The sequence below is a fragment of the Gracilinanus agilis genome, chromosome 3, assembly GCF_016433145.1.
Source record: "Gracilinanus agilis isolate LMUSP501 chromosome 3, AgileGrace, whole genome shotgun sequence".
NCBI lineage: Eukaryota > Metazoa > Chordata > Mammalia > Didelphimorphia > Didelphidae > Gracilinanus > Gracilinanus agilis.
The window spans coordinates 509,595,726-509,623,718 of NC_058132.1; the positions used below are offsets into that span (position 1 = coordinate 509,595,726).

At 36.3% G+C, this 27,993-nt stretch overlaps 1 protein-coding gene across 1 annotated transcript in view; it reads right to left on the reverse strand.

Annotated features, from left to right (window-relative positions):
- The window catches only part of COL4A2 (collagen type IV alpha 2 chain), a 273,590-nt gene that overhangs the window by 27,068 nt on the left and 218,529 nt on the right, over positions 1 to 27,993 (reverse strand). The window contains exons 27-32 of the mRNA XM_044670533.1: positions 25,356 to 25,412; positions 16,396 to 16,503; positions 12,150 to 12,371; positions 6,396 to 6,557; positions 3,029 to 3,199; positions 2,004 to 2,147 (exon numbers count right to left, since the gene is read on the reverse strand). Of these exons, the coding sequence (XP_044526468.1) occupies positions 2,004 to 2,147; positions 3,029 to 3,199; positions 6,396 to 6,557; positions 12,150 to 12,371; positions 16,396 to 16,503; positions 25,356 to 25,412 (864 nt within the window). The remainder of the gene's footprint in view (positions 1 to 2,003; positions 2,148 to 3,028; positions 3,200 to 6,395; positions 6,558 to 12,149; positions 12,372 to 16,395; positions 16,504 to 25,355; positions 25,413 to 27,993) is intronic.

The window sequence follows — 27,993 nt, forward strand, 5'->3', positions numbered from 1 at the left end:
TGTGTGTGTGTGTGTGTGTGTGTGTGTGTGTGTGTGTGTGTGTGTGTGTGTATTTACTCAGGTACTTTCATTTCATTTCCTCATTTCCTTTCTTCCTTCATTGATTAGGTTTGATAGGGGAAGTATCTTTATACTCATTAAACGTATATGAGTCACTGAGATCTCAACCATTTTGGGAAGGGTGAGTTGAATTGATGAAAAGTGTTCTTTTTTAGTAAGGTAAGGGCTTCCAACAACTGAATCAACTGAAAGAAGGATTGTGGAAGAAGAAAGCTGTGGGTCAGTTACCAGTAAATTATGTGGAAAGGTCCCAATAGGCTGCACTTTCAAATGAATTTGGTTTGTATTTTAGTATAAGAGGACGTTCCAACCTTTGGAGACCAGTCAATCTAACCTAAATTAGCTTTATATAATTCAAATTTAAAATTATATTCAGGATAGTTGGCTTGAAACACAGCAGTTTTAATACAAAAATTGTTTGGAAATATTTGCCTTTTGCCTAGTGAAGTGAGCAGAGCCGGGAGAATGATTTGTAAAATGAAAACAATAATGGAAAGGAAAACAATTTTGAAAGAGTTAATAACCCTGATCAGTGAAATGACAAACCATGATTTTAGAAAACTGGTGAAGCATAATTCTTACTTCTTGGAAGAGAAGTTATGGAATAGAGATGCAGAATGAAATGTGCATTTTTAGATATAGCCAATGTGTGAATCTGTTTTGTTCAACCATGTTTATTCATTATAAGGAAGTCTTCTGTTTGCAGAAGAATAAGAATTATGGGAGGAAAGTGAACATGAAATGATTGTGATACAGAAAAAGAGAGAAAGAAAAGAATCAATGAAACATTTAAAGATACACAGAAGAGAAAGGACAAAGACAAATAGGATAGTTTTATTATTATTGTACTAAACTAAATATTAATTTAAAAAACAAATTACATCATAGAAGTTTACAGCCTCACATACAATCCTTGAAATGTTTAAATTTTTAAGTTTAATTTTATAATAATGAATAAAATTAAAGAGAAATAGAAATTTTATTTATTTTCAAACCTAAAATATCTCCAAGAGCTTAGAGCTCAAATTCTGGCTCTGCTACCTGGATGATAATAATCAAGACATTAAAAGTCTTTGAGACTCAATTTCAGTATTTGTAAAATGAGAAGGTACAGAGATGTTCTCTAGAATCCTTTTCAGCTCTAAGTGTGTTCTATGAGTCTTAAAAATAGTGAATCTCTTTTTTAACATTTTGGAAAATTCTTAAGTTTGTGGTTGCTACTGTGGTACATCCTTAACATGGTCTGAATGAAATTATTACATACGCTGCTTATTAATGATGAAATTCACAAACAAGGTCTTATGCATTTGAGGACTTTCAGTCTTCTCAGTGATTCCTTGAATGCCAGTTTATGAACTTAATAATTGTTTCTTGAATTTAATTGGCAAATTGGGTCTTTGGGATATATTTGTTCTAATATAAATATATCCCCTTCTGTACACATGTAATATACTCTTACTTGGAATATTCCCCCTACCCCCCCCTTTCAATCAAACTGTGTTTCTTTGCTCCTACAAATTTTTGCCTATAGTTCACTTTCCAGACTGATTTCATCTGGTTCCTTTTAGTCACTCTAGTACAATTATACAAATATGTATGTGTGTGTATACACAATAAATATACATATACATATATAAATGTATAATCTTTGACTGTAGTTGACTAAAATGACTTTATGTTTAAATAATTTGCATTTTTGTGCACTTTTTTCAGCTTATATCATTCCCTAATTCGACTATAAGTGTCCTGAGGGTAGGAACTATGTTGTCTATTTATTTTTTCTTTCTTTCTTTCTTTGTTTTGGTAATGTACTAGAGCCTCTAGCAGTAGCACTCTGTATGTGTTGAAAAACCCAAAAAACAGTAATAGTGGCTCATTGTGAATATCACACCATGCCCCTTCGAAAGAAACATAACATTGATTTGGAGGGTAAGTGGACATACCTTTCAAGCCTGGTTCACCAGTTAGACCTTTCAAACCAGGAATTCCAAAATCGCCAACCTCTCCTTTATATCCAATGATTCCTGGTCTTCCTTTGATACCCAACATGCCTTTGAAACCGTCCATACCAGTAGATCCTTTGAAACCTTGGTGAAAAGAATAGAAGTGCTAAGTTAGTCATAGCCAAATAGTCAGTGAATATACAACTCCAAGAAGTCCTCACAAAGAATATATTTTTAAACTAATGAGGACAACTTTTCAAATTATAGGAGAATCATGCATAATTTCCATTTCAAAAACAGTAAAAGTTTGTTTATGAAGAACTCCAGTCTTTTCTCTAACATTTAATTCTGCTCTGGAAGAAGATTTCTTGAGGTGTCCCCAATTGTTTTTTATTTTATAGTTTTCTTCATTTAGCAGCTTGTAGTGAGGAGGCTTGCATCTGGTTGTAACCAGAATGGCCATGGAGGAAAATTAATATAAACCTATAGGCCAGCCAGGAGATAACAAAGAACTGACATTAGAAATTATGAAACATTAACAATATGCTGCTTACAGAACTGAGTAATGGAAAGAAAGAATTACCTATCATTATGTCCACATTGAACTGTTGAAAGGACAGTGAGCTCTGATCCACTTTAATCATAAATATCTTTAGAGTAGAAGAGCCTATTTTCTTGCATTTTATTTCTATATTAACTAAAGAACCTCCTGACCTATAACTCAGTTTCTTGAAAAGAAATAAGAAGACAGTGCTTGATATACGTAGGTAACTAGTCCCAATTCTTGGATCAGGTATATATCTCTGGTTGTAAATCTGAAAATTAACACACTGATAAAAATCACTCTTTGAGTGATTTTAATTAGTAGTAGATGGCTTCTCCAGGACCTCAGTCTTAATTGAGTTGAGGGCACAAAACTCTGGGTTGGTGGTGAGTTCAGCAAGATTTACTAGTCCTAAGATCTGGTTTAACTATATCATCATTCCCATAAAGGTTATTTTACTAAATATATCCTTGGGAGGTACCTTTTGGTCCCGGGATGCCAGGCATTCCAGGTATCCCTTGAAATCCAGGTTCCCCAGTTCTGCCTTGCTCGCCTATGAAACCAGCATCACCTCTATCTCCGTCCAGACCCTTCATCCCCACAGGACCAGGGACTCCAATGTCACCTCGATCCCCTCTATCACCAGGTAGACCTATAAGAAAGGCAGATTTAAAAAGATTACAATATATAGTCATAGAGAGCAAAATTATTTTAAGATGATCTTCATGGAACTATCTAAACACTTTTCAATCCAATTCAACATGTTTTTATGAATGGCTTGCTGGGTGTACAAGTCACCTGCTAGATGCAGAGGGACCTAGAAGGATGATGATGGACATATACTCGTGTCCTGCCATTAATGAACTTATTCCTGGTGGCGCCCGGAGACATAAAAGGATATGGACACCAATGACAATAAGTAGGAATGTGATAAGTGAATGGGAAAGGCAAAAGGTCAGGGATGAGGGCTTTCCAGAGGGAAAACTTTTTAGTAGCAAGATCAGAAACTATGGACACATAGATGAAATTCCAAATTAGCATAGAGAGAAACTTTCTAAGTTGGAAATTTCTAAGAGGATTTTGTACTTATCAGGGGTTGACAACCTATAGCATACATGCCAAGGTTGGTACCTGAACTAAATTTGATTTGGCATGGCCATGGCCAGTTCTAGGACAAAATTATGAAGTCAATGAGGTTTATTTTGGGGTTCAATTCTATCTCCCTCACCAATTTCCTCTTATGTCCTCATGCTACCTTCTCTTTCATGTAGAAATTTGGTTCGCCTGCCTTTTCGTCCCATATTCTCTACTGTACCTGTAACCTGAAGACCAAAAAGTCTTCATTGACATTATCAGGGTAGTTTTTCAAGGTAGTTGTAGATATTTGTGAACGGGGTGGTTAGGGTTGCTGCCTACTTTGCCTGCTAGTCAGGTTTAGGTATGGTGGTTGAGGGAATACAAAAAGATATATCAGTTAATGTTGGTAGATGGCACTTTGCCTTCTAGCTTTCTTTTTTCTCATTATTTCTACTTCTTATATTTGTTTTCATAAAAACTATAGTCAGAGGGTGTATTTCCTCTAGTTGCCCTGACTTTTCTTCATCAGTCCCTTTTCCATTTCTAATATTACTATCTTGGTTCTAGCCCTCATTTCCTCGTGCTTGAATTTTCATGGGAGTTCCTCAACTGGTTTTCTCTGCCTCTAGTCTGGTTCTGGTGCTCTCAAATCAATATAATCTTTCTAATTTTTCATGTTGATTATGTACTTTTCCCTCTTGAATACCTTCAATGTACTTTCCCCTCTAGAATATCTTCAAAAGCTCTACATTACCTCCAGAATAAAGTTCAAACTTTTAAGCTTGGATACAGCTTCTAACCCTCTCGATCTTGTCATTTATTCTACTCTAAATAGCCTTCTATTCTGGTCAGGCTATCGTACGTATATTCCTTAAGCATGCTTCCTGAATTTTCTTGATTTCCCAGTTCTCTTTGGCTGGCTTACTCTTCTTCTTTGCTTAACTGAATCCTGCTGCTTCTTCAGAGTTCAGCTCAAGTGCTAATGTGGATTTTGCCCTCGAAGGGACCTCATAGAGTTTATCTGTTTCAACTCTTTCATTTTACAAAGAAGAAGAAATGGAAGCCCAGAGGGATTAGTTGATTTGCTTCAACCATACAGGTGTGAAGCCCCAGAACAAAAATCTGAACCTAGGTACTCTCATTGCAAAGCCAGTACATCTCTCATTAATATATTTAAATTATTTCAACTCTCAGTGACAGCTTCCACCCCTGAACTCTTGGAGCACTTGTTTGGCATTCATTTGACTTGTCTCAATGCTGCCTCGCATTGTCATTCAACATATCCTGTGTACATGCTTTCCTGTATACACTGGAAAGGTGGGTGAGTGCTAGGTTGTAAAGGGGTTTATTTTTTCAGATGAATTTTTTTATGAATCTTTAATTTTTTAATTACTTAAATTTCCCACTGTACCTTTGCTCCTTCTCAAATATGATAAATGAAACAATAAAACAAAGAATTATTTATAAAGAAAAATGGATAAGGGGAAAATTTATTTTAAATATATTTAATTTATTTTATATGTTATATATATTGATATCTGTTTTTAAAAAAAACATGACAATGTACTCAATATTTCAGACCTGGGAACTGCCTTCTCACCAAGGCAAACAAATGGGCAGAGAGGTGTTTTCTCATATCACTTCACACAAATCATGATTATTCTTCGCAATGTTGTAAACATTCCTTTTTGGGTTATTTGTTTCACTTTCATTGCTATAGTCATTGTGTATACCTTTGCTTACCTCATTTTGCAATAGTAAAGGGCTTTAAATGTAGGCCAGCATAGACAGCACTTTGTTAGAAATAAGAACTTTCATTGATTGAAAATTGACCAATAGTCAAGAAGACTGAGTCAGAAAGGATCAACTCTTTAGCTCATGGGTCTTCCTTTCTGGACACTTGATTAGAAGACTTTTTGGGGAATCGGGTCTCCTATAGTCTTAAATATTTGGAGACACACCTATAGGTGATTTTGTCACCTGGAGGCATTTATTTAGAACAGAGTTACTTAACCTTGGATCATCAAACTTTAAAAAAAATTGACAAATTTATTTCAATATAATTTTTCCTTTATAATTCTATGTATTTTATGTCAATATAAAAGGAAATGGCAAACAATTTTGGTATCTTTGCCAAGAAAACCCCATGGACAGAGATCCACAGAATCAAAGAGTTAGACACAACTGAAATGATTCAACAACAAATTTTATGTTACTCACTTAAAAACATTCTGCAAAGGGTTTTCTAGATTGCCAAAGGGGTTTGTGACCCCCAAAATGTTAAGAATCTTTGTTTTAGACTATGTCATGGGCATGACCAAATAAAGAAGATTCTAGGATTTGATTTTCCATAACGAATGGCCTGGGATTGAAAAAGAATTATTCACTGGAAAAATTCCTTAGACTACTTTCCCTAGAAGGTTGAATGCTTGGTTTTGAAGGAAGAGGATTAGGTTTGGTAGGAAGTATCTTGAAGAGGGCCAGGTTGAGAAAATGTAGCTGCTAAAGAGAATAGGCAGGAGGGGAGGACAAGCAGAGATGAGGACACAAGCTGTGGGCTATGTTTAGAGTGGGGTACAGAAGAGCCCAGTGGAATAGCATTACCATGATGTTCTCCAGTCCAGGAGAAACAACAAGATCTTGAAAATTTTAGATTCAAAGTAAGAGACTTCATAAATCAGTTTGTCGTGAGAAACCAGTGAACTCTTAAAAGCAGACATGATTGTTTTCTTGGATGAACGCAGATGTCCACAGAACTGATTGCTACCCACCTGCAAATCCCAATGGGCCGGGAAGACCCGGTGGTCCTTCTTGGCCTTTAGGTCCTGGAAAGCCATGAATTCCAGGAGGCCCTGGTAATCCAGGTGGACCAGAAGGACCTGGGAATCCAGGCTGACCTTTCAAACCAGGCATTCCGGGCATTCCTGGGCTTCCTACAGGAAATCAGAAAAATGGATTTATATTTCCACATCCTATGATAAATTAGTAATAATACAATTTTTTTGACCAGTGTTTTATATTACTCTACTAGATATAATCAGATTGGTCTTGCAGTGGTCATATATAGAAACAATGTGAATACTTTCAATCTTAAAAATAGGAAAAAAAAGAGCAACATCATGGCACAGAGGCTAAAGGGCCAATTTTGGATTCTGCCAAAACCAAGTTCAAGACTTAACCTTTGAGAAATATTAGCTGGATGCTCATAGTATTTACTCACTTAACCTCTCAGTGCTTTGTAGATCTCTCAAAGACTGTAAGTTACACTTGTATTTGCTGACTTACATTAGTGAAGGGAGTTTCTACACATGTCTCCTTATACCAGTGAAATCATATATCCAGATAAAAAAGTAATAATAATTTAAAACATTAAATTGCAAATTCAGGAGCCTGATGTTGAAGACTGTTTCCTATTCTTATAGGAAACGTGGAATAAGGTAAACAGTTTTGGATACAGCTAATGCACTTATTTGGGACAGCTAGGTAGCATAGTGGCTAGAGTATTGGAATTGGAGTCAGGATTCTGAGTTCAAATATGGCCTCAGACACTTAGTAGCTGTATAACCCTAGGTGAATCACTCAACCCTGTTTGCCTCAGTTTTCTTATCTGTCAAGTGAACGGGAGAGGGGAATGGCAAACCACTCTAGTATCTCTGCCAAAAAAAACAAAACAACCAAAAATCCAAATGGGGTCACGAAGAATTGGACATGACTGAAAAACAACTGAACAATGCATGCTTTTATTGATTTTGATTACGTGTATTTCTTTGTTACAAGGCAGAGTCATCATATTGGGCTTAGAGAGCAAGAGGGGGCACCACTAGGAAGTCAAAGGGCAAGAACAAAAAAAAACACATTAAAAAAAGAGTTGAGGTGACATTGACCACCATCTAACTTCTCTGACATGAAGTCCTGGGCTGGATACACTGAGCCATGCCAATCCCCAATAGACAAAAGCTAAAGCAGCTACCTTATGAGGTGATTAGAAGGCTCTTTTTATATTTTCATATATTGTATTTTTTATATTGTATATAAAATGTTTTGGAATCATTAAAGCGCTATATAAATGCTAGTTATTATTACTATTATCACATAGCATTATTATTATTATTAAAAGTAATAATGGGATGATGAGTGGAATTCATGTAATCGCAGCATGCTATCACTAAATTACAGCTCTGCTGCTTGGGGCACATATTCTTTTATCTCATCCCTCCTCTGCCTTCTGAGGTGATATCTAGGGGGGATGAAGAGGGAAGAAAAGGAGAATGAGAGCTTATAGATTTTTTTTAACCTTCACCTTCTGTCTTAGCATCAATACTAAGTACTGGTTCCAAGACAGAGATGCAGAAATGGCAAGGCAGTTGGGAATAAGTGACTTGCCCAGGGTTATACAGCTATGAAGTGTCTGAGACCAAATTTGAATCCAGGTCTTCCTGGCTCCAGGATTGGCTTTCTCTTCACTAAGCCACCTAGCTGCCTATTGCTTATAGATTGTTAAGTGACTCTGACAAAGTCCCACTGAGAATATTTGGCTTCCTCCAGAAAGTCGATAGAGTAATGACTGATGGAACAGTTTATCCAAATAATATTTAGATGCTGACATAAGCTGAGGGAACTAAGGAAGAAAGCACGAGGCAGAGTTTTGAGGAGATCGGGGTCGTAGTGGTAGGAGATAGCAGCTCTGGTTTAAACACTTAGGAAAGTTTTATTTTATAGGCACACACTCATACCCACAGAGCTACTATAAGATGGTCCCTCAGCCACAGACCATTGAACACTGAACCTTCTGATGCCGTTACTCAGGCAGCAAAGTCTATTTGGGTCACGAATAAAAAACAGAATGTTTTACACTTTGCATTTGCTCTTACTTTTACTGTTTTGCTTTTAAATATTTTGAGGGATCATTTCCTTTCAGTGTTAGATTATGACTCTAGGATGCTCCAAAAGTAAGCATTCAATTGTCCAGTAACTTTGTGGGTGTGCTGTAAATGTTAAACTCCTGTCTTGTGGAGAGGAGGGCTATATGCATAGCACACCTTAAATATCTTACATTATTGACATTCTCTTTATCAGCTTTTTCAGTCTAGAGACAATCAAGAAAACAGTAAAACAAATCCTGATTGATAGCAGCTGCCAATATCAGAGGTATAAATGTTCACACTGAAAAACTAACAATCTTCCCCAGAAAACAAGTTTATACCCAGCACAACCCTGACTTTTTTTAAACTAACAATCCAAAATTATCTATATCTATATCTATATCTGATATAGATATATAGATAAAACCGTCTGTACCTAGCTTCAGAATGCTTAGTGCTGAATCCAATAGTGCAGTGTGTGTATACACACACATATGTAGGTATATATGTAAATATGTTTCATATTTCATGCTCTGCTCAGATACACAATTCATCATACCAAAAGCAGAAACGCTGCAGATACTATTTGTGCTAAGAAAAGCAGTGTTCCTATAATATTGTTGAACTTTCTCATGATCATACATAGTTATACTCTAGGTTCTGATGAGCTGGAAGTTTAATTAAAAAAAATAAAGTGCCCTGCCTACATAAGGCTCATAAAGCTGGACATAAAAGTGGCACTAGGTAATAGTGGCATTAGTGATCCTTAAACATCTAAAATAATTTTGCACATCATTTTAAACTAAGACGACATAAAGTCTACAGGAAATATTTAGGTTAAAAACATAGCTGAGGACAAAATTTTCTAGGAAGGTTGCAAGATGGATTGATTATGGGAATGCTGACACATATATCCTGTTCTGCTTTTCACAAGAATTTTTAATTTATTTAAGTAATCTTATGATATCTTTCACAATACTAGACTATTGTTCATTTCCTATTCACTATTACCATTTCCCTAATTCCTTCTAGTCAACTATATGAAGAAATCTACACATTTAACACACTGACTGATGAGGCGATGAGGGCTGGGCATCTAAACTTGGTAGTCCCTTTTGCTAATGAATTTAGGTTCCAGAGGAGGCTAATCACAAAGGCAGCCCAGCCTTAGAGTCAGGGAGAACAGAGTTCAAATCTTTACCTTGACTCACAGAAGCCTCATGCCTCTGGATAACTCAAACCCTGCACACTTTCTAAGTCTATAGGAGAGAAGGTAATGATCTGCTTTAGTAGAAGGAGTTCCCTACTTGGGGGCATCCCTTATTCCTATGAAATTAATTAAATTAAAAGAAAAATCACAGTGTCAGACAGACCTTAGGTTAAAAAATGAAGTAAGCTAAGGTGTTTTTCTTGGGGTTCTCTATCATCAGTATTCTGGACAGCAAATATTCTCAGGTTACCCTGAAGATGCCTTGGGAGATCTCATTGCTATGACCTACTTTGGTACCATTTTATGCACTAAATTTGCTGACACAGCCTCCTCAATCAAAATTTACTCATCCTGTGTCTCATTTCCTCAGAACTTTGCTATGTGGAAAGCAATAAACTATTGCACACTTAAGCATTAATGGATAAAAATCAGCTGAATGTGTTCTTCCAGATAACATCTGACTTTACTAGGAGACATTTCAGATACTTCAGTCAGGCCATTTGACGTGATGATGGAGCTCAGGGAATCATTGGTTTCCTTCTTGTCCTATCATAAATGCAAACTGCCCTCTATGATTGGGACAGCCACCCCAGCCCTTTCCATCCCCTTAGACCAGTGGTTCCCAAACTTTTTTGGCCTACCACCCCCTTTCCAGAAAAAATATTACTTAGTGCTCCTGGAAATTAATTTTTAAAAAATTTAATAACAATTAATAGGAAAAAATGCACCTGTGGCCATCGCTGCTCCCCTGGATCACTGCAGCACCCACCAGGGGGAGGTGGCGCCCACTTTGGGAATCACTGCCTTAGACAGACATCATTTGTATATTCATTTTGATACAGTCCAAGTAATGGTGGATGCTTTCTAGATTTCAATGAGTTATAGATAAATCTTTGGCATTCAGAATGACTATCAATGCTTAGTCTTTATAATGTAGTCTCTTATTAAATGCCAGGCCTTTGGGCTCTAAATGCCAATTTAATACATGCATTTGCATATTTAAATTGATCCCAGGTTGAGACTATGTCAAATAAAATTAATGCAAGCTGACTTGTCAAACCAATATTAATAACATTACATGCAGTGAACACATAATGGGTTTTAAAGCTATTCATTTGAAATGCATCTCAAATTATTTATATCCTATCTCTTAACTCCCACTATCGACCTCTGAATTATTGGTCCAAACCACATTCTCTAATTTCACTTGAGCCATAGTCTGTTAATAGGATCTTTTAACATTATAGCTGGCAGAGATTTCATGGGTCTAAAGCAAATTTCTTATTTTACAGATAGGGAAACCAAGGCCCAGAGATATGAAGGGATTTACTTAAGGTCACACACGTAGTAAGTGACAAGACCAGGATTTGAACTCTGGTATTCTGGCTCTAAACCCAAAGCTCTTTCAGTGATTGTGCAACTAGGAGGACAAGGTTCCTTTCAGCTCCCTTTATCTTCAATTCAAAAAGCAAAATAGACCATATTGAACTAATTAGATGCTGCAAACAGACAATGCTGTCATCACCTTGAAAAATATTTCAAATGAATTCTGAAACTAAACAGAGGAGTTCATTATAATAGAACTTGTATAACTTTGCTGCCTCCTTTCATCTATAATTGGAATTATAGCTGATGGTGATATGATACTTTAAGATTTACAAACCCTTTAATATACAGTATCTCATTTGATCTTCACAATAACCCTTTAAGGTTAAATCCTATAGGTATTATCACCATCCTCATTTTAGAGATGAAAAATTATTTCAGTGAGGTTAAAGGACTTGCCTATGGTTATATATGCACCCAAATAGAGATACATGCAAATACCCTCCTACACCCATACCCAACCACCCCACACACATTCCTAACCATTTATAATTGAGGAAAAGTTTCATAACTTCACTGAGGACATATATATGTATACATACATATATATAATACATAAATGATGTATTTATGATATATAATATAGTGTATAAATGTTTTCTGTATATAAAACAAATACATATACACACAAAGACACAGACACACACATATATATAGAAAGAAAGAGGGAGAGAGGGAAAGAGAGAAAGAGAGAGATATAGAGACAGAGACAGGTATAGAGGGAGAGGTATAGAAGGGGAGAAAGAAAGAGAGAGAAAGAGAGAAAGAGAGAGGAAAAGAAAAAGAGAGAGAGAGAGAGAGAGAGAGAGAGAGAGAGAGAGAGAGAGAGAGAGAGAAAGAGAGAGAGAGAGAGAGAGAACATTTAAGACAGGAGTTGAGGCTAAGGTTTCTTACTCTTTCTATTTCATCATACTCCCTCTGTAATATATTATCTTGCCTCTCTGTACCCAAAAGAAAGAAATTCAAGAAATCCATTAGGATTAAGAAGTCTTGCCAATGTCTCTAGTATCAAAGGAGAGCTGCCACTCTTACCTTTTAAACACCGATTTACTGAAAAAGAGATTTACCTCTAAATCCTGGTGGTCCTCTACTTCCTGGTTCTCCTTTCAACCCTGGGACTCCAGGCAATCCAGAATCTCCTGGGAAACCAGGCTGTGCACCCAATACTTCTCCAGGTAGCCCTTTTTGTCCTGCAGGTCCTACAGCTCCTGGTACTCCTGTACTGCCTGGGTTTCCATCTAGCCCAGGAAGCCCTGTTGCACCTTTGGATCCTCTGGGTCCAACAAATCCTAAAAAAAAAATAGATAAGCACTGTAGCTATTGGTCATGTGTAAAAGTCTACGAAATATATCAGAAATGTGATTGATATAGGATAAGCTTTGGAAAGGACATATACTTTTTGGTGGAGCTGTGAACTGGTTTAATCATTCTGGAAAGCAATTTGAAACTATACACTCAAAGTTGTTAAACTGTTATTATATTTATTAAGTTATTAAATTGTCGTTTGACTCAAATATGCCACTAGTAGATCTTTCTCCCAAAGAGGTCAAAGAAAGAGGAAAAAGGTCCACATGTATAAAAATATTTTATAGCAACTTTCTAAGTCATACAAAGAACTGGAAACTAAGGGGGTGCTTTGGAGAATGGATTGTCAAATTATAGTATATGAATTTAATGGAATTTTATTATGCCATAAAAGATGATGAAAGGAGTAGTTTCAGAGAAGCACAGTTTTATAATCTGATGTAGAGTGAATAAGTAGATCCCAGTGAAGGAAATAGACAAACCAGAAAGCTTTGAAAGTAACGTATTATTATTTTCTTATATACTTCAAAGGAAAAGTAAGTTGACTACAACAGAGATTTGGAGATTCATGTACAATCCCCATTATCTATTCTACTTTTTATATGGAAATATTCTTTCTACTTGTTCTTTGCTAAACTCAGAGTAAAAAATATAAACAAACAAAAAAAACCCTCCAAAAAGCATGTCTAGACTAAGGCACCTTTCCCCTTAATTTATCTTTGGGCCTCCTGTAGCCACTTGGAATGAAACACAGTTCTCATAAAATATGAGTGTTCTGTCCTTAGGGCCTCTTTTTGTTCCTCTCTTTTCTGGTCATAAACCTAACGTTTGGAGAGCAGAGGTACAGATTTTTGCAAACTATCTGAATCTTAGAAATGCAAAGCTATTATTCATGTTTTCTGTTTTTAAAAAGTAAACAAATAAACTTGGTATGATCTGTCTTATTCTGTGTGAAAGTATACTTTCTATAAAACTTTCCAATTCAAAATCATAGATAAAAATGACTATAAAACTAGAGCTAAAATGGTTTAGATTTTAGATTTCTGTCTGGTAACAAATCCTTAATGGGGTGGTAGTTTTTTTTTCAATAAAGAATTAATAAGTGCTTCCTTGTGTGGATTTACTGTAAAAAAGTCAGCTATGATGCACTCACATGGAAAGGTGGTGAATGTCATATGCTTGAGTAGTTATGTAATTCACTGCTACCACCGGGTCAAATTATGCCATCACATTACTCCTTTCTTAATGCCCTGAACGCTGATTGACCTCAAATGGAATATACTGTGTGAATATTGACAGTAAGATATTTAGCTAGGGAAAAGGTCATGATCAGCTGCCATGTAATAACTTATAATCATGTCCAAAATTTTGCAATGTACAAATACATACTGGGAAGTTATTAAGTATGAGGAAGATGAATTCACAGTGCACACTGTAGAAAATAGGAACAACATATTTTTGTGCCTATTTTTAACAAAAGATATATAATGCATGGTGTTTGGGGCTTTTCTCAGGGTCATACTACTCTAGCATAATTGGCAGGTGGAAGATGGATTAATTACTAGACCAGTATGTGTAAGTGAAATAAAGAAGAGTAAAAGTTCTATTTTAATTGAGCATTAAACTCTCTCCTATTTTTAAGAGTTTTAATGAAGTGATACTCTTGCATAATGAAAGAAACCACATCTCCATCCTTTATGGGAATGTTAAAAAGGCTATTAATATCTGGTAAGATGGGAAAATGGGGGACTTAAACTCATATCTACATAACCTTTTGTTGGCCTCATATATTGAAATCTGATTTTCTACCTACATTAAATATTTTTTACTCTGTAATATTTACTCTGTAATGGCTCCAAACTCGATTTTATTTTGGCATGATAATCCATGAACTACAATTCATGTCAACTCTGGTTTATGCTCAGTTTTAATTTCCAAATTCTTAAGGAAGGATATTATCAGAGACACAGATGTATGTTGGGGAAAGAAAGTGGACTGGTTATGTAGCAAAACTGGTAGAGTTGCCATATTATGTCTTTGACTTATATTAAGCTTGCTGTCCAAATACTTACTTTTAAAAAATTAAAAATATTTACATTTTAGTTTTTTAGTAAATGAAAATGCATCTTCTCTTCCTTCTACCTTCCCCTCCCTCAGCTTGAGAAAGAAAGAAAACAAAGTCTTTGTTACAAAGATGTATAGGTGGGTATAATAAATTCCCAGACTGATCAAATTAAAAAAAAAAAAAAGCTTCTATCTGTGCTCACACATTCCCATGCAAACCTTTTAAATACTTGAAGATTGTACTCTACAATGTATAAGAAGTGGGTCCAGAAAGAGTGATGTGGCACCTGGGATGCTAGCTTGGATGACTACACCAATGGTACCACTCAATGGTAATAGAAAAGTTAGAAAGAGGAGAAGTTTGGGGTGAGAAAGATAATGAGTTCAGTTTTGGACATGTTGAGTTTAAGATACTTATGAGATATCTAGTTTGGGGCAGTTAAAAATTGAAGAATGGGGTTCAGGAGAAAGATCAGTGCTGCCTAGATAGATCTCAGAGTCATCCTCATAGACACTATTGGTGAATCCAATGGACATCATGAGATCATCAAGCAAAATCTTGTGTAGAGGGCCCAGAGCAGAGCAATGAGGGACACCTATGGTTAGGGGGTGAGCCTGGGTTGTAGATCTAGTGAAGGAGACTGAAAAGGAGTGGTCGGATAGATAGGAGAACCAGGAGAACCAGGCTCAGGAGAGGAGAGGAGAGGATAAGGGAGGAGAATGGGATCAATTATGTCAAAGGTCACAGAAAAGTCAAGAAGCTGAAAAAAGGCCATTAGATTTGGCTCTTCATAGGTCATTGGCAACTTTGGAGAGACTAGATTCAGTTGATTGAGGAGGTTTGAAAGCCAGACTCAAGAACTTGAGATTAAGAGACAAATAATTGTACACGACCTTCTCAAGGAGGTTAGCAACAAGAGAGAGGAGAGATATAGGAAAACAGCTAGTGGGAAAGGACATGGATTAAGTGAGAATTTTTTTGAGAATGAGGGGGGAAATGGATATGTTTGTAGAAAGTAAGGAAGGATCTCCCCAATCCTGGATGTGATGCTTTTTTTTAGACCAAATTAAAGAGTAGCTAGACCTATTTACTTTAGTTTCCTCATCTGTAAAATGACCTAGAGAAGGAAATGGCAAATCATTCTTGTATCTTTGCCAAGAAAATCCCCATTGGGGTCATGAAGAGTCAGATATGACTGAAAGGATTGAACAACAACAGACTACATTTTCTTTCTTGTTTTTCATAACACAACTTTGATTCATATTGAACTTGTAGTTCATTAGTATTCTGAGATCATCCTGTAGCAAAGAGCTGCCAATGCCCCCCACCCCTTAGCTAGGAATTAAGAATTTGATTTTTTTTGGAATGCTAAATATGGAAAACGCTTTATACCACTAGATGCCAATCCCACAACACTGGTATAGTGAAATATTGAGACATGTTAAATATTTTTCCTGGAAATTGGCAAATAAGTGGATTCCTTTGGTAACAAAATATAGACCTTTTAAAAATAGTGTCTGATGCATGGTTTGGCACCATTCAAATTGATGAAAAGGCAAGAGGGAGGACTGCCTATACCATTAATATTAACAAACACTCAGAAGAAACATGTTTTTGTTCAAAAGTTTTAAATTAACTAGAGGAACCTGACTTAGAGAAAACCTTTACAAGTTCTTTGAATCAGTGTTTTTCCTCTTCCACATGGATATTTTCCATGAAAATTCAGTGTTGGGCAGAGGAAAACTTCACATAAGGGTCAATATCTGAGGTTATTCCATGAAGGGGTTAACCATGTTTACTCAACAAAGAAATAGTAAGCAGACAAGGATATATCAAAAGAAATATTTAAATGGTAAAGAAAAAATGGAGATGTGTTTACTGTAGATAAAACTAGAAATCATTTCTAGAGCCCAAGGGGTTGGGTGCTATGTGTTCCTAATTACCTGGTGGGCCTGGAAATCCTTCTCGACCTGCATCTCCCTGAAATCCTTTGAGCCCCACAAATCCATCTGCACCTGGAAATCCTGGAATTCCTCTTTGACCTTTGGTACCTAAAAGAGCCAAAAACAACAAATGAGATTTATCCAAAGAAACCATATGGATAGGTTTGGAAGAGATGGGACAAAAGGCAATTCAGCTCATGATACATAACACAATCATTTCAGTATCAGAAGCAATGTGGTCTAATGGAAAGAGTACTGAATTTGGTGTCAAACCTAGGTTTGAATCTTGGTTTTGCTACTTTTTACTTGTGTAACTTGGAACAAACCAATTAACTTCTCTGGACCCTCAGTTCCCTCATGGGTAAAATGAGAGTTTGCACCAGATAACTGGTCCTTGACCAGTTTAAACCTCGGATCCTAAATGATCTTATGATGGAGGAGATAACAAGAAGCTGATAACATAAAAACAATTTCCAGCATTCAAAATGGTACTTATCTGTAAAGATCCTAGCAAGACTAATACCCAAACAAAAATCTAATGTTTATAATCAAAGCCTCCAAAACAGCTATCCTGCTCATAGGCTGCCCAGCTCAGCTTTAGGAAGCAGGTGCTAGGTGGGTGGCAGTGCCAGGGCCTTGGGTACAAGCCTACTGAATGCCAAAGAAGAAATAATATGGATAGGAAGCAACCTTCAAAAACCTATGAGTGGGTGGATATCCTCAGAAAAGAAGCAAGTGGCTCATTTATTGGGTCTGAGTATTATTTTCAATCCTGAAAAGCAATTAATCTGATCACATTATTATTGTGACATGCACGGGAAACTGTGGGAGAGTAATTTCTTTTTTGGTTCTCTTCTTAATAAGGTGAGAGAGAAAAGGGGAAATGGGAATTGACCATTTTTTTCTGCATAGATTCAGATGTATGTGGGTGGACCTTCTTTGCTTAAAGAAAGACATGCTCCAGAAATAGGTTTACTATATAGCTGTGCATCACTTGACACACATACTTGCACTGCATGTGTGTGCCCTCATTTTGGGGAAGTCCCATTCAGAGCCCCATTCCAGGTTTGGCAATGCCATCACCTTTATATATTAGACAAGCTCTTCTTCAGTTTAATGCCTGGCTCTCACACCTGTTCAGAGGCTTTCCTGTGTCATAGGGATGGTAGGGGTCTAAGAGATATCTATGTTAGGAAGAGACATGGTTGAACTTTGGATTTTCGACAGGTTCAGTATAAATTATCTGGAACCTTCTTTATTTATATGTATGAATTACTAACTGTTGGGATAATTAAGGGTTGGATGTTTTAAGAGAGAATTGGAACACAGAGGAAAATTTCCTCATAAATGGAAATCAAAATTCTACCTGTATTTTATTAAAAAATAAATTCATTAGATGCATGGTTAATGTTAGAAGAAGCAAAATCAATGACCCCTACATTTGATTGATGGTAAGGGTTCTTAACGATAATTTCTGGACCCAGGATACTACAAAGACTGCTCAGAAAATATTCATTGTTGATGATGAAGATGATGGCCCTAATTAGGGCAAGGAAAAATGTTGCAAGGGTCAGATACTTCATTTCAAATTCACTGATGGTTATGAAAGGTGGGGAAAGAACTGGACCTTTTAAAACATTCTTAATTTATCATAGCAGTAATTAATAAGAGAACAAAGAAGACTATTGACACAAACCAGGCTGGTTCTCATACCATACCACCAATAAAGGAGGTGAAATCAACAAAATAACCGTAAGAGTCACAACCCACCAATTAAAGGTCAAATTCCTTTGGTTGGCATGTAGAGCTGCTACAATATGCTCCTCCTTTAACTTTCTAGTTTTGTCTCATTTTACTTCCTATCACATATTCTAAATTTCAGTCTAACCGACCTACTTTCTGTTCTTTCTGAATATATCCTATGTCTTCCTACCTCTGTGACTTAAACCTGAAATGTCTTCCTCCCTTACTTTGCTTTTTTTTTAACAAACCCAATTCATTTGCCACATGCACCACATATCCTTCTCTAATCACCTTGCTTAATAAAAGCATTTCCCTCACTTTGCGTCTTACATAACATTTTGTTTTGTATTCCTCTAATACATATCAAGCATTATTTTGAATTAGAATTACTTAGGTAAGCACTATACCTCCATTTGGACTATAAATATCTTGAGGTCAAGGACTGAATATTAGTGACCCTTTGGGGCTCCCTAGGTTAGCATGATGGTCTTTACAAGGCGTAATTAATTTTGTGTATATGGAGTATAACAGAAGGTAGGAACTTTCATTATTATAGCATTATTAACTGGAAATAGATGTTATTTTATGGCATACTTTTATCAACTTGTAATAACTTCAAATATTTTTATAAAAATATTTATGCAAAATCTTTTTCCAAATGTATTACTTATCTTTCCACTACTTCGGAAGATTATGCCAGGTTGGCAGCTTTTGGCAGCAAACTTTTCTTGCAACTTTATTTGTATTACAATGTTCTAATTAATTTTGGGGGGGTATACCACCTTAATAATAAGTTAGTTTTTCTTTCCCCCAATTTAAATAAGAAAATACAAGCCCCAAAATACACCTCCATTTCTTCTTTGCAGAGGTGGGGGATGATGTATGTAGAACATTATACTTTCAGATCTGGATGATGCTTCGTTTGGTTTTGTGGAATTCTTTCTTTTAAAGTTTTTTGTTATTAGGGATAGCTCTTTGGTAGCAGAGGAGGGAATATATTTGGAACTGAAAGTGATATAAAAGCAAAAGATAGTGATCAAAAATTTTAAAAAGGCAATCCACCCTCAAGTTCCTTAATTGTATTTATTAACTTTTAAATGAAAAAGGTTGTTAATCACACCAAAGGCCACTGTCTATTTCAGGTTGCAGCTTAATGAGCAAGACAAACATGTTCTCCAAAAAGGAGAGTTCGTCACTTTGTTTCTGAAAGAAAGTTGTATTTGGGTAGCTAATCCTGACCAATCTCACTTCTAACCTCATCCTTGTTCTGTCTCTATTATTCAGGGCTAAATTTTCCTTCCAGATCTTCTAAATCTTGTGTTTTTTTTTCACTTCTTTGGATAAAAAACTGATCCTCAAAGCACTTAGGCACATTTCAATCCTGGAGGGTTAGTTGTGTTTACTTCTGCCATGTAGTTTTCTAAAATCAACTAGAGTTATGTTTAAGAACAGCCTGTATGTAAAAGTGTTGATCACCTGCGAGGGTCTCTCTGACTAGGTCCAGGTGGATTCCATTAATCAATGGCAAAATGGAGTACCAGAATCCCAAGACACCTGTAATGTGCTTAACCTGTCTAACTGAATTACTGGGAGAAAGAGAACAGAGAGCACACTGAGAGTCTCTTTGTTCAGGAATAATTACACTGATCAACAGAAACGCTTAAATCACAAGCTTGTGTGTTTGTACCTGGAGGCAGCCTGGATGTACGTTGTGTAACCAACTCAATAGGAATGAGACCCAGAAGTGACTCTCTAGTTATACATGGTTAATATGGGTCTCTCTGGAGTAGTAAACTACTAAGATAATGAAAGAAGCCACACGAAAGCAGATAAATCTTTGACACTCTGGTAATTTCTTCAGACTTGATTCAGAAAACTAACTAAATGATCTCTTTATTGTCTGCAAAGACATCTTGAAGCCTCAGCTGGCTCATCTATAAAATGAGAGGTGGGATAAAATGCTATCTAAGGCCCTTCTATCTCTGGAATTCTACCATTATAGGTAATTTTCAACAAAAGCTTGTAAACTTTTCCCTATTGTATTCTTCAAATGCCAAGACAATAAGGGTTTTTATATTTTCTTTACAGAACTTTACTTAGAACTTTTTTACCCTCTATTTGGTGCCAACCAATACAACTACCATCAATATTGATTTCATCAACTAAAGATAATTTTAGGATAAAAATGCTATTTTTTTCCTGGAAAATCTCTATATGGGTCCAAATAGAATTATTCCTAAATTAATTAATTTTCAGATGAAAACTTCTTCCCATGGTCGACAAATAATGAACTCTCTTTTTCTGGGAATCTTCCTCTGGTGGTCTGGCGTAAGTCACAAAGTTTTAACTATATAAGATTCTTAGCAATCACAGAACCCTTCCTTTCCCTTGCAAATAAATACATATTCTATTTCAACTAGTCAGATGCTATAAAAAGAATCTCTTTGGTTGATTTAAATTATCTTTAAGTCTTCATAATGAATAAAAGCATCTGCACCAAAATTTTCTATAAGATGCTTTTATTCATTATGGAGACTTAAAGATAGTTTAAATCAACTAAAGGGAGTGAAGGTCAGGGAATGAGTGCGAGGTAAAAGATAAAGGCAAGTTACCTGGATTGGCTGTAAGAGATGGAACTAATAACTTTAGGAAGGTTACTGTGGGTCAGTGAGGCTTCAGGTCCAAAATGTGAATCTTTCTCATTTTTTGCAAACCCTCCCTAAAAGTCTCCTGTGGATAACTCAAAGCCTGGAAGCAATGCAGAGATTTCTATATCTAACCCTTAGTAACTGTGTGGCCAAGGGAAACATCCATTTTACCACAAGGATTTACTTCTGTACTTTCTAGGATCTTAATTACAGCTATGTCTCACTTTGAGAAAATTCAGTATGGTGTTGGGTGACAGGGCACATAAGGCAGATAAAATAGGGAGTGATTATTCGGAATTTTCAATTTGTAAAAGGATTCACCAAACACTTTGTATAGTCCACTTCTTTTTATAGTCAAGGGATTAAAAAAATTGATGACCCAGTCATGAGCGCATCTGTAAATCATTTTCACTTGAAGAGGTGGACAGAGAGTGTTAGGAGCCAGTGCAAACTGAAGATGAATCATAAATGAAGATCTTAATCTTCTCTGAGAATTATAATATAAGCCTGATAGGAAAGAAGGTTTTTGTTCCCATTTAATTTTGTTAGGAGCACATCTATTTCATAAAACAAACACACATGAAAGTATAAGCCTAAACCAGTGTTCAGGGACATAACAAGCCTCTTTTCAAAGGAACTCTGAACAACAGATGTATTGGATGGAAAACAGACATGTACATTGGCCCAGATCCACTGGTCTAGGGCCTAAAAGGAAGTAGGCCAGATTAAAGGAATCGGGCTGTGAGCATTTTTATTAGAATTGAATAAAGGACACATTGCACCAACATTTTGCCTCCTAAAACTATTGTCTCATTGCAAAAACTGGATTCATGACTTTTACGATATTAGTATGTATAGGAAAAACTGATGATAGTTTCGTGAGATGGAAAAGGTTGTTTTTTTTCCCTCCTTAATCTACCCTGGAAATTTATAAATGTCTCTGATACATAAATGAAACTTGCTTTTTCAAGATTAAAGTCCATGCCAGAAGACTTTCTTCCTCAGACAGAATTAGGGAATTGGGGATATATGAGGGATTAACAAAGTGTAAATAACTTCTAAGGTCTTCAACAGCTGCACAGAGGACAAGAATTAAAAAGGCTATACTTATATGAGATGGGGAGAAATTTAAGAATTTCAAAATGTTTTGAATTTTCCAGGGACTTGAAGAATGTCATGCTAACTATTAGTGAATAGAAACATTAAATGTAAAGGAAGGTTTTTAATACTAATGGCACTGACAATTTTGAAAACAATTAGCAGTTTATATCGGTCGTTTAGTTCATTTTGGCAGGGATGGAGGGGGAAGCTGAAAGTCTGATTTCATCTTATTAATTATCAGGAAGCAAACATTTGTTTTTCAGGTCTACTTTCTAAAATAGTTTGGGACATGTTACCCATAGCTAAAATGACATAAACTTTTCAGTATTTCAGTTTAATTGAATATGAGGAAAATCTTAACTAATTTTGTTAGAAGCTGGTGTCACATATAAATATGCTATGTATAGGTATTTGTTTATGTCGCTGATTCTCAAAGTTTTTATCTTGTCATTTCCTTAAATTTTGCATGCCCTAAAACTTCAGTTTATCTATTTTTTAAAAAAATCTTTACCTTCTGCCTTAGAATCACCTGGGAATTAGTTGCAAGGTAGACAAACAGTAAGGACTAAGCAATGAGGGTTAAGTGATTTGCCACAACCAGAACGTGTTTGAGACTAAATCTGAACTCAGGACATCCCGTGTCTCAGTCTGGTTCTCTGTCCACTGAACCACTGAACCATCTAGCTGCCTGCAGTTTCAGTCTTGAAGAGGTTCCGCTTCTGCCAAACAACCCTTGGAAGCCCTTAAACTCTAGTGTCTGCCACCTCTCCAAAGAACTCCCCTTCTTCGCTCCTTAAAAAGGAATTATATTCACAGGTTAAGAAACACTGGAATAAATACCAGACTGGAATTCATAATTGGTGGGAGTTTATTATGTTGAAAATCATAAGCAAAGATCATATAGTGAGAGCTGTAACAGATAAACAAACTGGAGCCCAGAGACATAACTGACATGTCCTAGTGTCACAGAAAGGATTCCGACCTACATCCTCTGATGGCAAATCCAACACTCTTTACCTTGTGCCATGATGCTCTCTTCTGCAAATGCTTAAGAAGAAGGACCTTCTTCATTATAATGATGCAAATGGTTCTTTTTTTTTTTAAACTCTCCCTTCTGTCTTAGTATCAATTCTAAAACAGACGAGCTGGCAAAGGCTGGGCAATCAGGGTTAAATGACTTGCACAGCTAGGATGTTTCTGAAGCCAGATTTTACTCAGGCCCTTCTGATTCTAGGCCTGGCACTCTATCCACTGTGTTATTTAGCTGTCCCCAAATGTTGTTTTTAAAAAATAATTTCATTCCACTGTTTCCATGAGATTGTACCTCAGAGATGATTTTAAAACTCAGTAAATGTATACCCAATTTTTACTCTTCCCTAATTTAAGAGATGCTTTTAAAACTCAGCAAATGTATAACTAATTTTTACACTTTCCTCTTTTTAAGTGATGCATTTAAAGCTGTGCAAATGTGTACCCAATTTTTACTCTTCCCTAATTTAAGTGATGCTTTTAAAACTCATCAAATGTATGCCTAATTTTTACGCTTCCCTCTTTTAAGTGATGCCTTTAAAGCTCATCAAATGTATACCTAATTTTTACATTTTCCTCTTTTAAGTGATGCTTTTAAAGCTTAGCAAATATATGCCTAATTTTTACTCTTTCCTAATTAAAATGAATAATTTCCTAATTATACCACTTTGGGGCAGCTAGGTAATACGGTAGATGGAGCATTGAGCTTTAGAATCAGGAAGATTCATCTTTGTGAGTTCAAATGGGCTCAGATATTTTCTAGCCATGTCACCCTGGGCAAGTTACTTGATCGTGTTTGCCTCAGTTTCTTCGTCTGTAAAATGAGCTGGAGTAGGAAACTACTCCAGTATCTATGCCAAGAAAACACCAAATGGGACCATGGCAAGTCAGATCTAACTGAAAGCGAATGAACAACAACCACCGTCACTTTGGGGAAATGATCTCTTTAGTGGGTCAGGAAGAATACGCAAGCCAGAGATTAGCTGGGTGCCCATGGCATTTCCCCTTTCTTCCACTAACACACCATTGTCAATGAAATATAAGAATACACTCTTTCAGTTAAGCTTCAGTTGTAGCCAGAGGAATCTTGGTTTCCGGTGTGATACTAATAACATTAATTCCTTCCCTAAAGCACTCCCAGGGTTTAAATTCCATTCCCTGCCCACAAAGATTAAGGGCATGTCTGGAAGTGTCCTCTTCTGCTTTGTGCAGCCAGCTATTCATTAAAACATGGCACCTCACCGAGGGACTAAAGCCACTGGATGGTGGCCCACGCTGCAACAGCTGTGGCCACCTGGACCCTTCTCTATGCAGTGGAAAAACTGTGCTCCTGAGTGAGCAGTCAAGTTGGCTGGGAGTCAAGATGTGTTATAAAGGATCATGTACTTAGATAGATTTGTCATTAGGATGTTGGACAATGCATTCATTCAATGCCACGGATAAAACCTAGGTTTTAGGGTAAAACCTCCGCAACCCTATTTGTTTCCATTTTTTCCCTAGCCAAAACTCAAAGAAAAGAAATATTTTTCTCTACGTGCTTTTCATTTTGCTAGGAGATAGAGGGAATGCTCAGTAATAAACAAAGCTATAGTCTTCCTTTCCTCGCTTGCAGGGGAAAATCCTGAGCTTGGAGAGGTCTTAGATGAAGAAGTCTATACATTTCAGGGGTGATCTACTACAGTTTATGCCATCTCTGTTATTAAAAGTTAGGTTGACCCATTTATTTCCAGCCCTGTTGGTCAATCAGTGTTGGGAAGGGAGGGAAGGGGTCACTCTGTCTGTCACGTAGTCAAGTTACACCCCATCACTATCTATGACCTGCAAATAGTCATATCCTTCTGCTTTAGGAAGGAAAAGATACAAGGACCACAACCTCTTTTGCTGATGTAAACCTATCATAATTGTCTTTATCTCATTACTAAAATTGTATAATAAAAAGCTGGTCCATCTTGAGATCTTGCTGATGCCCAGGGATCAGCCCGACAAAAATGTGCCTCTACCTTGACATACTTTTAATAAACTCCATTTAATTTTCTTCGTCCTGAGTTTTGTCTCATTCAAAAAGGGAAAAACCCAAAAGAAAGAATTTTTCTTTCAACACTTTCTGAGTGTAAGCACTTTGTGACCTGGAACTTCCTCTTCAGTTTGGCTTACACCATTGCCTTGGATGGTCATGACACGTATTTTGAACAGCAATAAAGAAATGAATGAAACCAAGTCTGTGGTGTGAGTCACTGTAGCTAGTGTTCAAGGTGCCACGAGTGTAGATTAACTTCTAAAGGAAGAGTAAATGAACCTCTAAAAGCTGACTAGGGTCATGAGACCAGAAGAAGAGAGAGGAAGAAAGAGAGGAAAAATTAAAAAAAATTATAGTTCAGACTTCAGGGGGAACTCTGAGGGGAAGAAGCTAAAGTTTAAACATTTATTGAGAATTTTTACCTGGAGATCCTGGCAGTCCAGGCAGTCCTGGAGATCCTTTAGGGGCTCTTATGCAACCTAAAAAGAAGAGGGGAAAAAAAAGATAAGTTGAAATAATCTGTGATGAATCTCATGGCTTTTAGAGTTGTTCACATCAAAAGCACTAGTATTAAAAGTGGCTACCACTATTTATTAGAGCAATTTAATGGTTTAATGTTCCTGGCTTTCTGATGCAAATGCAAACTTAATTTCATTATGCAATGAGACAAAAATATTAATTTCTATAAAATGCAAATGAAATAAATGTAGTTCAAACTCCCCCCCCCCCCAACAGGCAAATGACTCATTTCTTTCCTTATTTTTGGAATAGTTTTCATTATAAGCTGAGATGAATGAGATCATCTCCAGTGGATAAAAGTGAATCCCATTTAAAGGATTATAGAGATTTATGAGAAAGAAGACTAGCCACATTCAGAGGAAGAACTGTGGGAGGAGAAACACAGAAGAAAACCAACTGCTTGAACACATGGGCTGATGGGGATATTATTGGGGATGTAGACACTAAATGATAACTCTAGTCCAACTATCAATAATATGGAATTAGGTCTTGATCAATGATATATGTAAAACTTAGTGGAATTGTGTGTTGGCTAAGGGGAGTTAGGGCGGTTTGGGGGAGAGGGAAAGAAATGAAATATGTAACTAGGGGAAAATATTCAAAATAAAAATAAAAAAATAAAGGATTATAGATAATATAGTTAGCATTCACTTAGAGTGCTTTAAGAATTGCAGAATGCTTCACAAATATTATTTCATTTGATCCTCAGAACAACCCTGTAAGATGGGTGTTATTATTATCCCTATTTTATAGATAAGGAAATTTAGGAAGACAGATTAAAGTAACCTGCCTGGGTTCCTATAGTAAGTGCCCGAGTCCAGCTTTGAACCTGTCTTCCTGACTTCAGACCCAGCACTCTTCCTCTTTCACACACTCCTAGATTTATAGGGATCCTAGAGATAATGTAGTCCAATTTCCTCATTTTATAGATGAAGAAACTGAGACTCTAGGCAAATTAAAGGAATTGTCCATGATCATACAAGTGGATGAGCCATAATTTGAACCAATGTCTTCTGACTACAGATTAAAACTTTCTTCATGGCACCAGGTAGCCTCTGAATTTTTTTGTGTCACAGCTCTATCTCAATGGATATAGTTATCTTTCAATTAAAGAATCTATTACTCTTTTGTGATTTTTAAATACCTTCAAAATGAACCAAAATAAATTAATTGCTTCATGCAGACCAAGACCAAATAATGAGAGCAGTTAAATTTGAGAAGTATATGGTATTGCTTGTGTCTGTTCTAAGAAAGTCCATTTCAAAGGACAATTGGGCGTTTCATTCATCCTATGTCTGTTTGTCTTGGAATTCTTCCTGCTGGGTCAGCCTCATCCTTTTGCCAAGTCTAATAAACAAATTTTGAAGTTAGCCCGCCCTCCTTTTAAAAAACTAATTGTACTTTTTTTGTAAATGGAACATTTGTAGACTGACTTAGAATGCCTGGGTGATCCTTGTAGGTTCTTTGAGGTTTTTGTAGACCGCTACACCTGTTCAAAATGAGACTAGACTAAATATATAAGTATCAGCTCAATAGATTCCTGAGTTCAAATCTGACCCCAGACCCTTACTTACATAATTATCAGAAAATCTATAATTTGCAGTTTCATTCCAATTAAAAACAAAATCAAGTGAAATGAATATTTTTAGTTTTGTCATAAAAGAAAACTTAACTATGTATCCCATATCATTTAACGATTTAACAATTTCAGGATGCACAAAGAGTTATGCATCTTTTTTACACATCAAATTTTTACAAAACTTTTTACACATAAAATTTATCCTTTCCTATGTAAAAGACCAAGCAGTTGGAGATACGTAGATAAATTATCATCATTATTATTTTAAACCTTTACCTTCTGTCTTAGAATCAATACTGTGTATTGGTTCTAAAGTAGAAGAATGGTAAGGGCTAGGGAATTGGAGTTATGGGATTAAGCTGGGAGTTATCTGGGGCCATATTTGAACCTAGGACCTCCCATCTCTAGGTCTGGCTCTCAATCCACTGAACCACCCAGCTGTCCCTACACAGATAAATTAGATAAATAAACAAAGGTGATTACTCTCTAAAGATTTGAAAGCCTTAGGCTAGCTATGAAGAAACAATAATGGACCAAGAGCTGATGTAAATGAATCAATGAAGAACAATCACGAGATGACAAAATTATAGTCACAGAATCCAAAACTTGGAAAGGATGTCACAGTTTTCTCTTCTACCCTATAGTTGAACAGGAATTCCATCTTTAATGCTCTCCATAAATGGCCATTTGGCATCTACTGAAAGATCTCCAGTGATGGGTGATGAATATAGGATGCCTCTCATGCCTCCTACCCTCTCCCTGCTTTCCTTATTGGCTCCTCAGTCCTTTAAATCTTAAAACTCGGACACTGTCTTCCTATATTGAATACAAACTGTTTTTCACCTATGATACTAATGATAAAAGCATCCTGATTCACTCATGTAAATGTGTGCTTAGTAGTCAGATCTGGGTTTGAATTCAGGTTCTGCCATGTATTTTCTGGGTGATTTGGGGCAAGACCT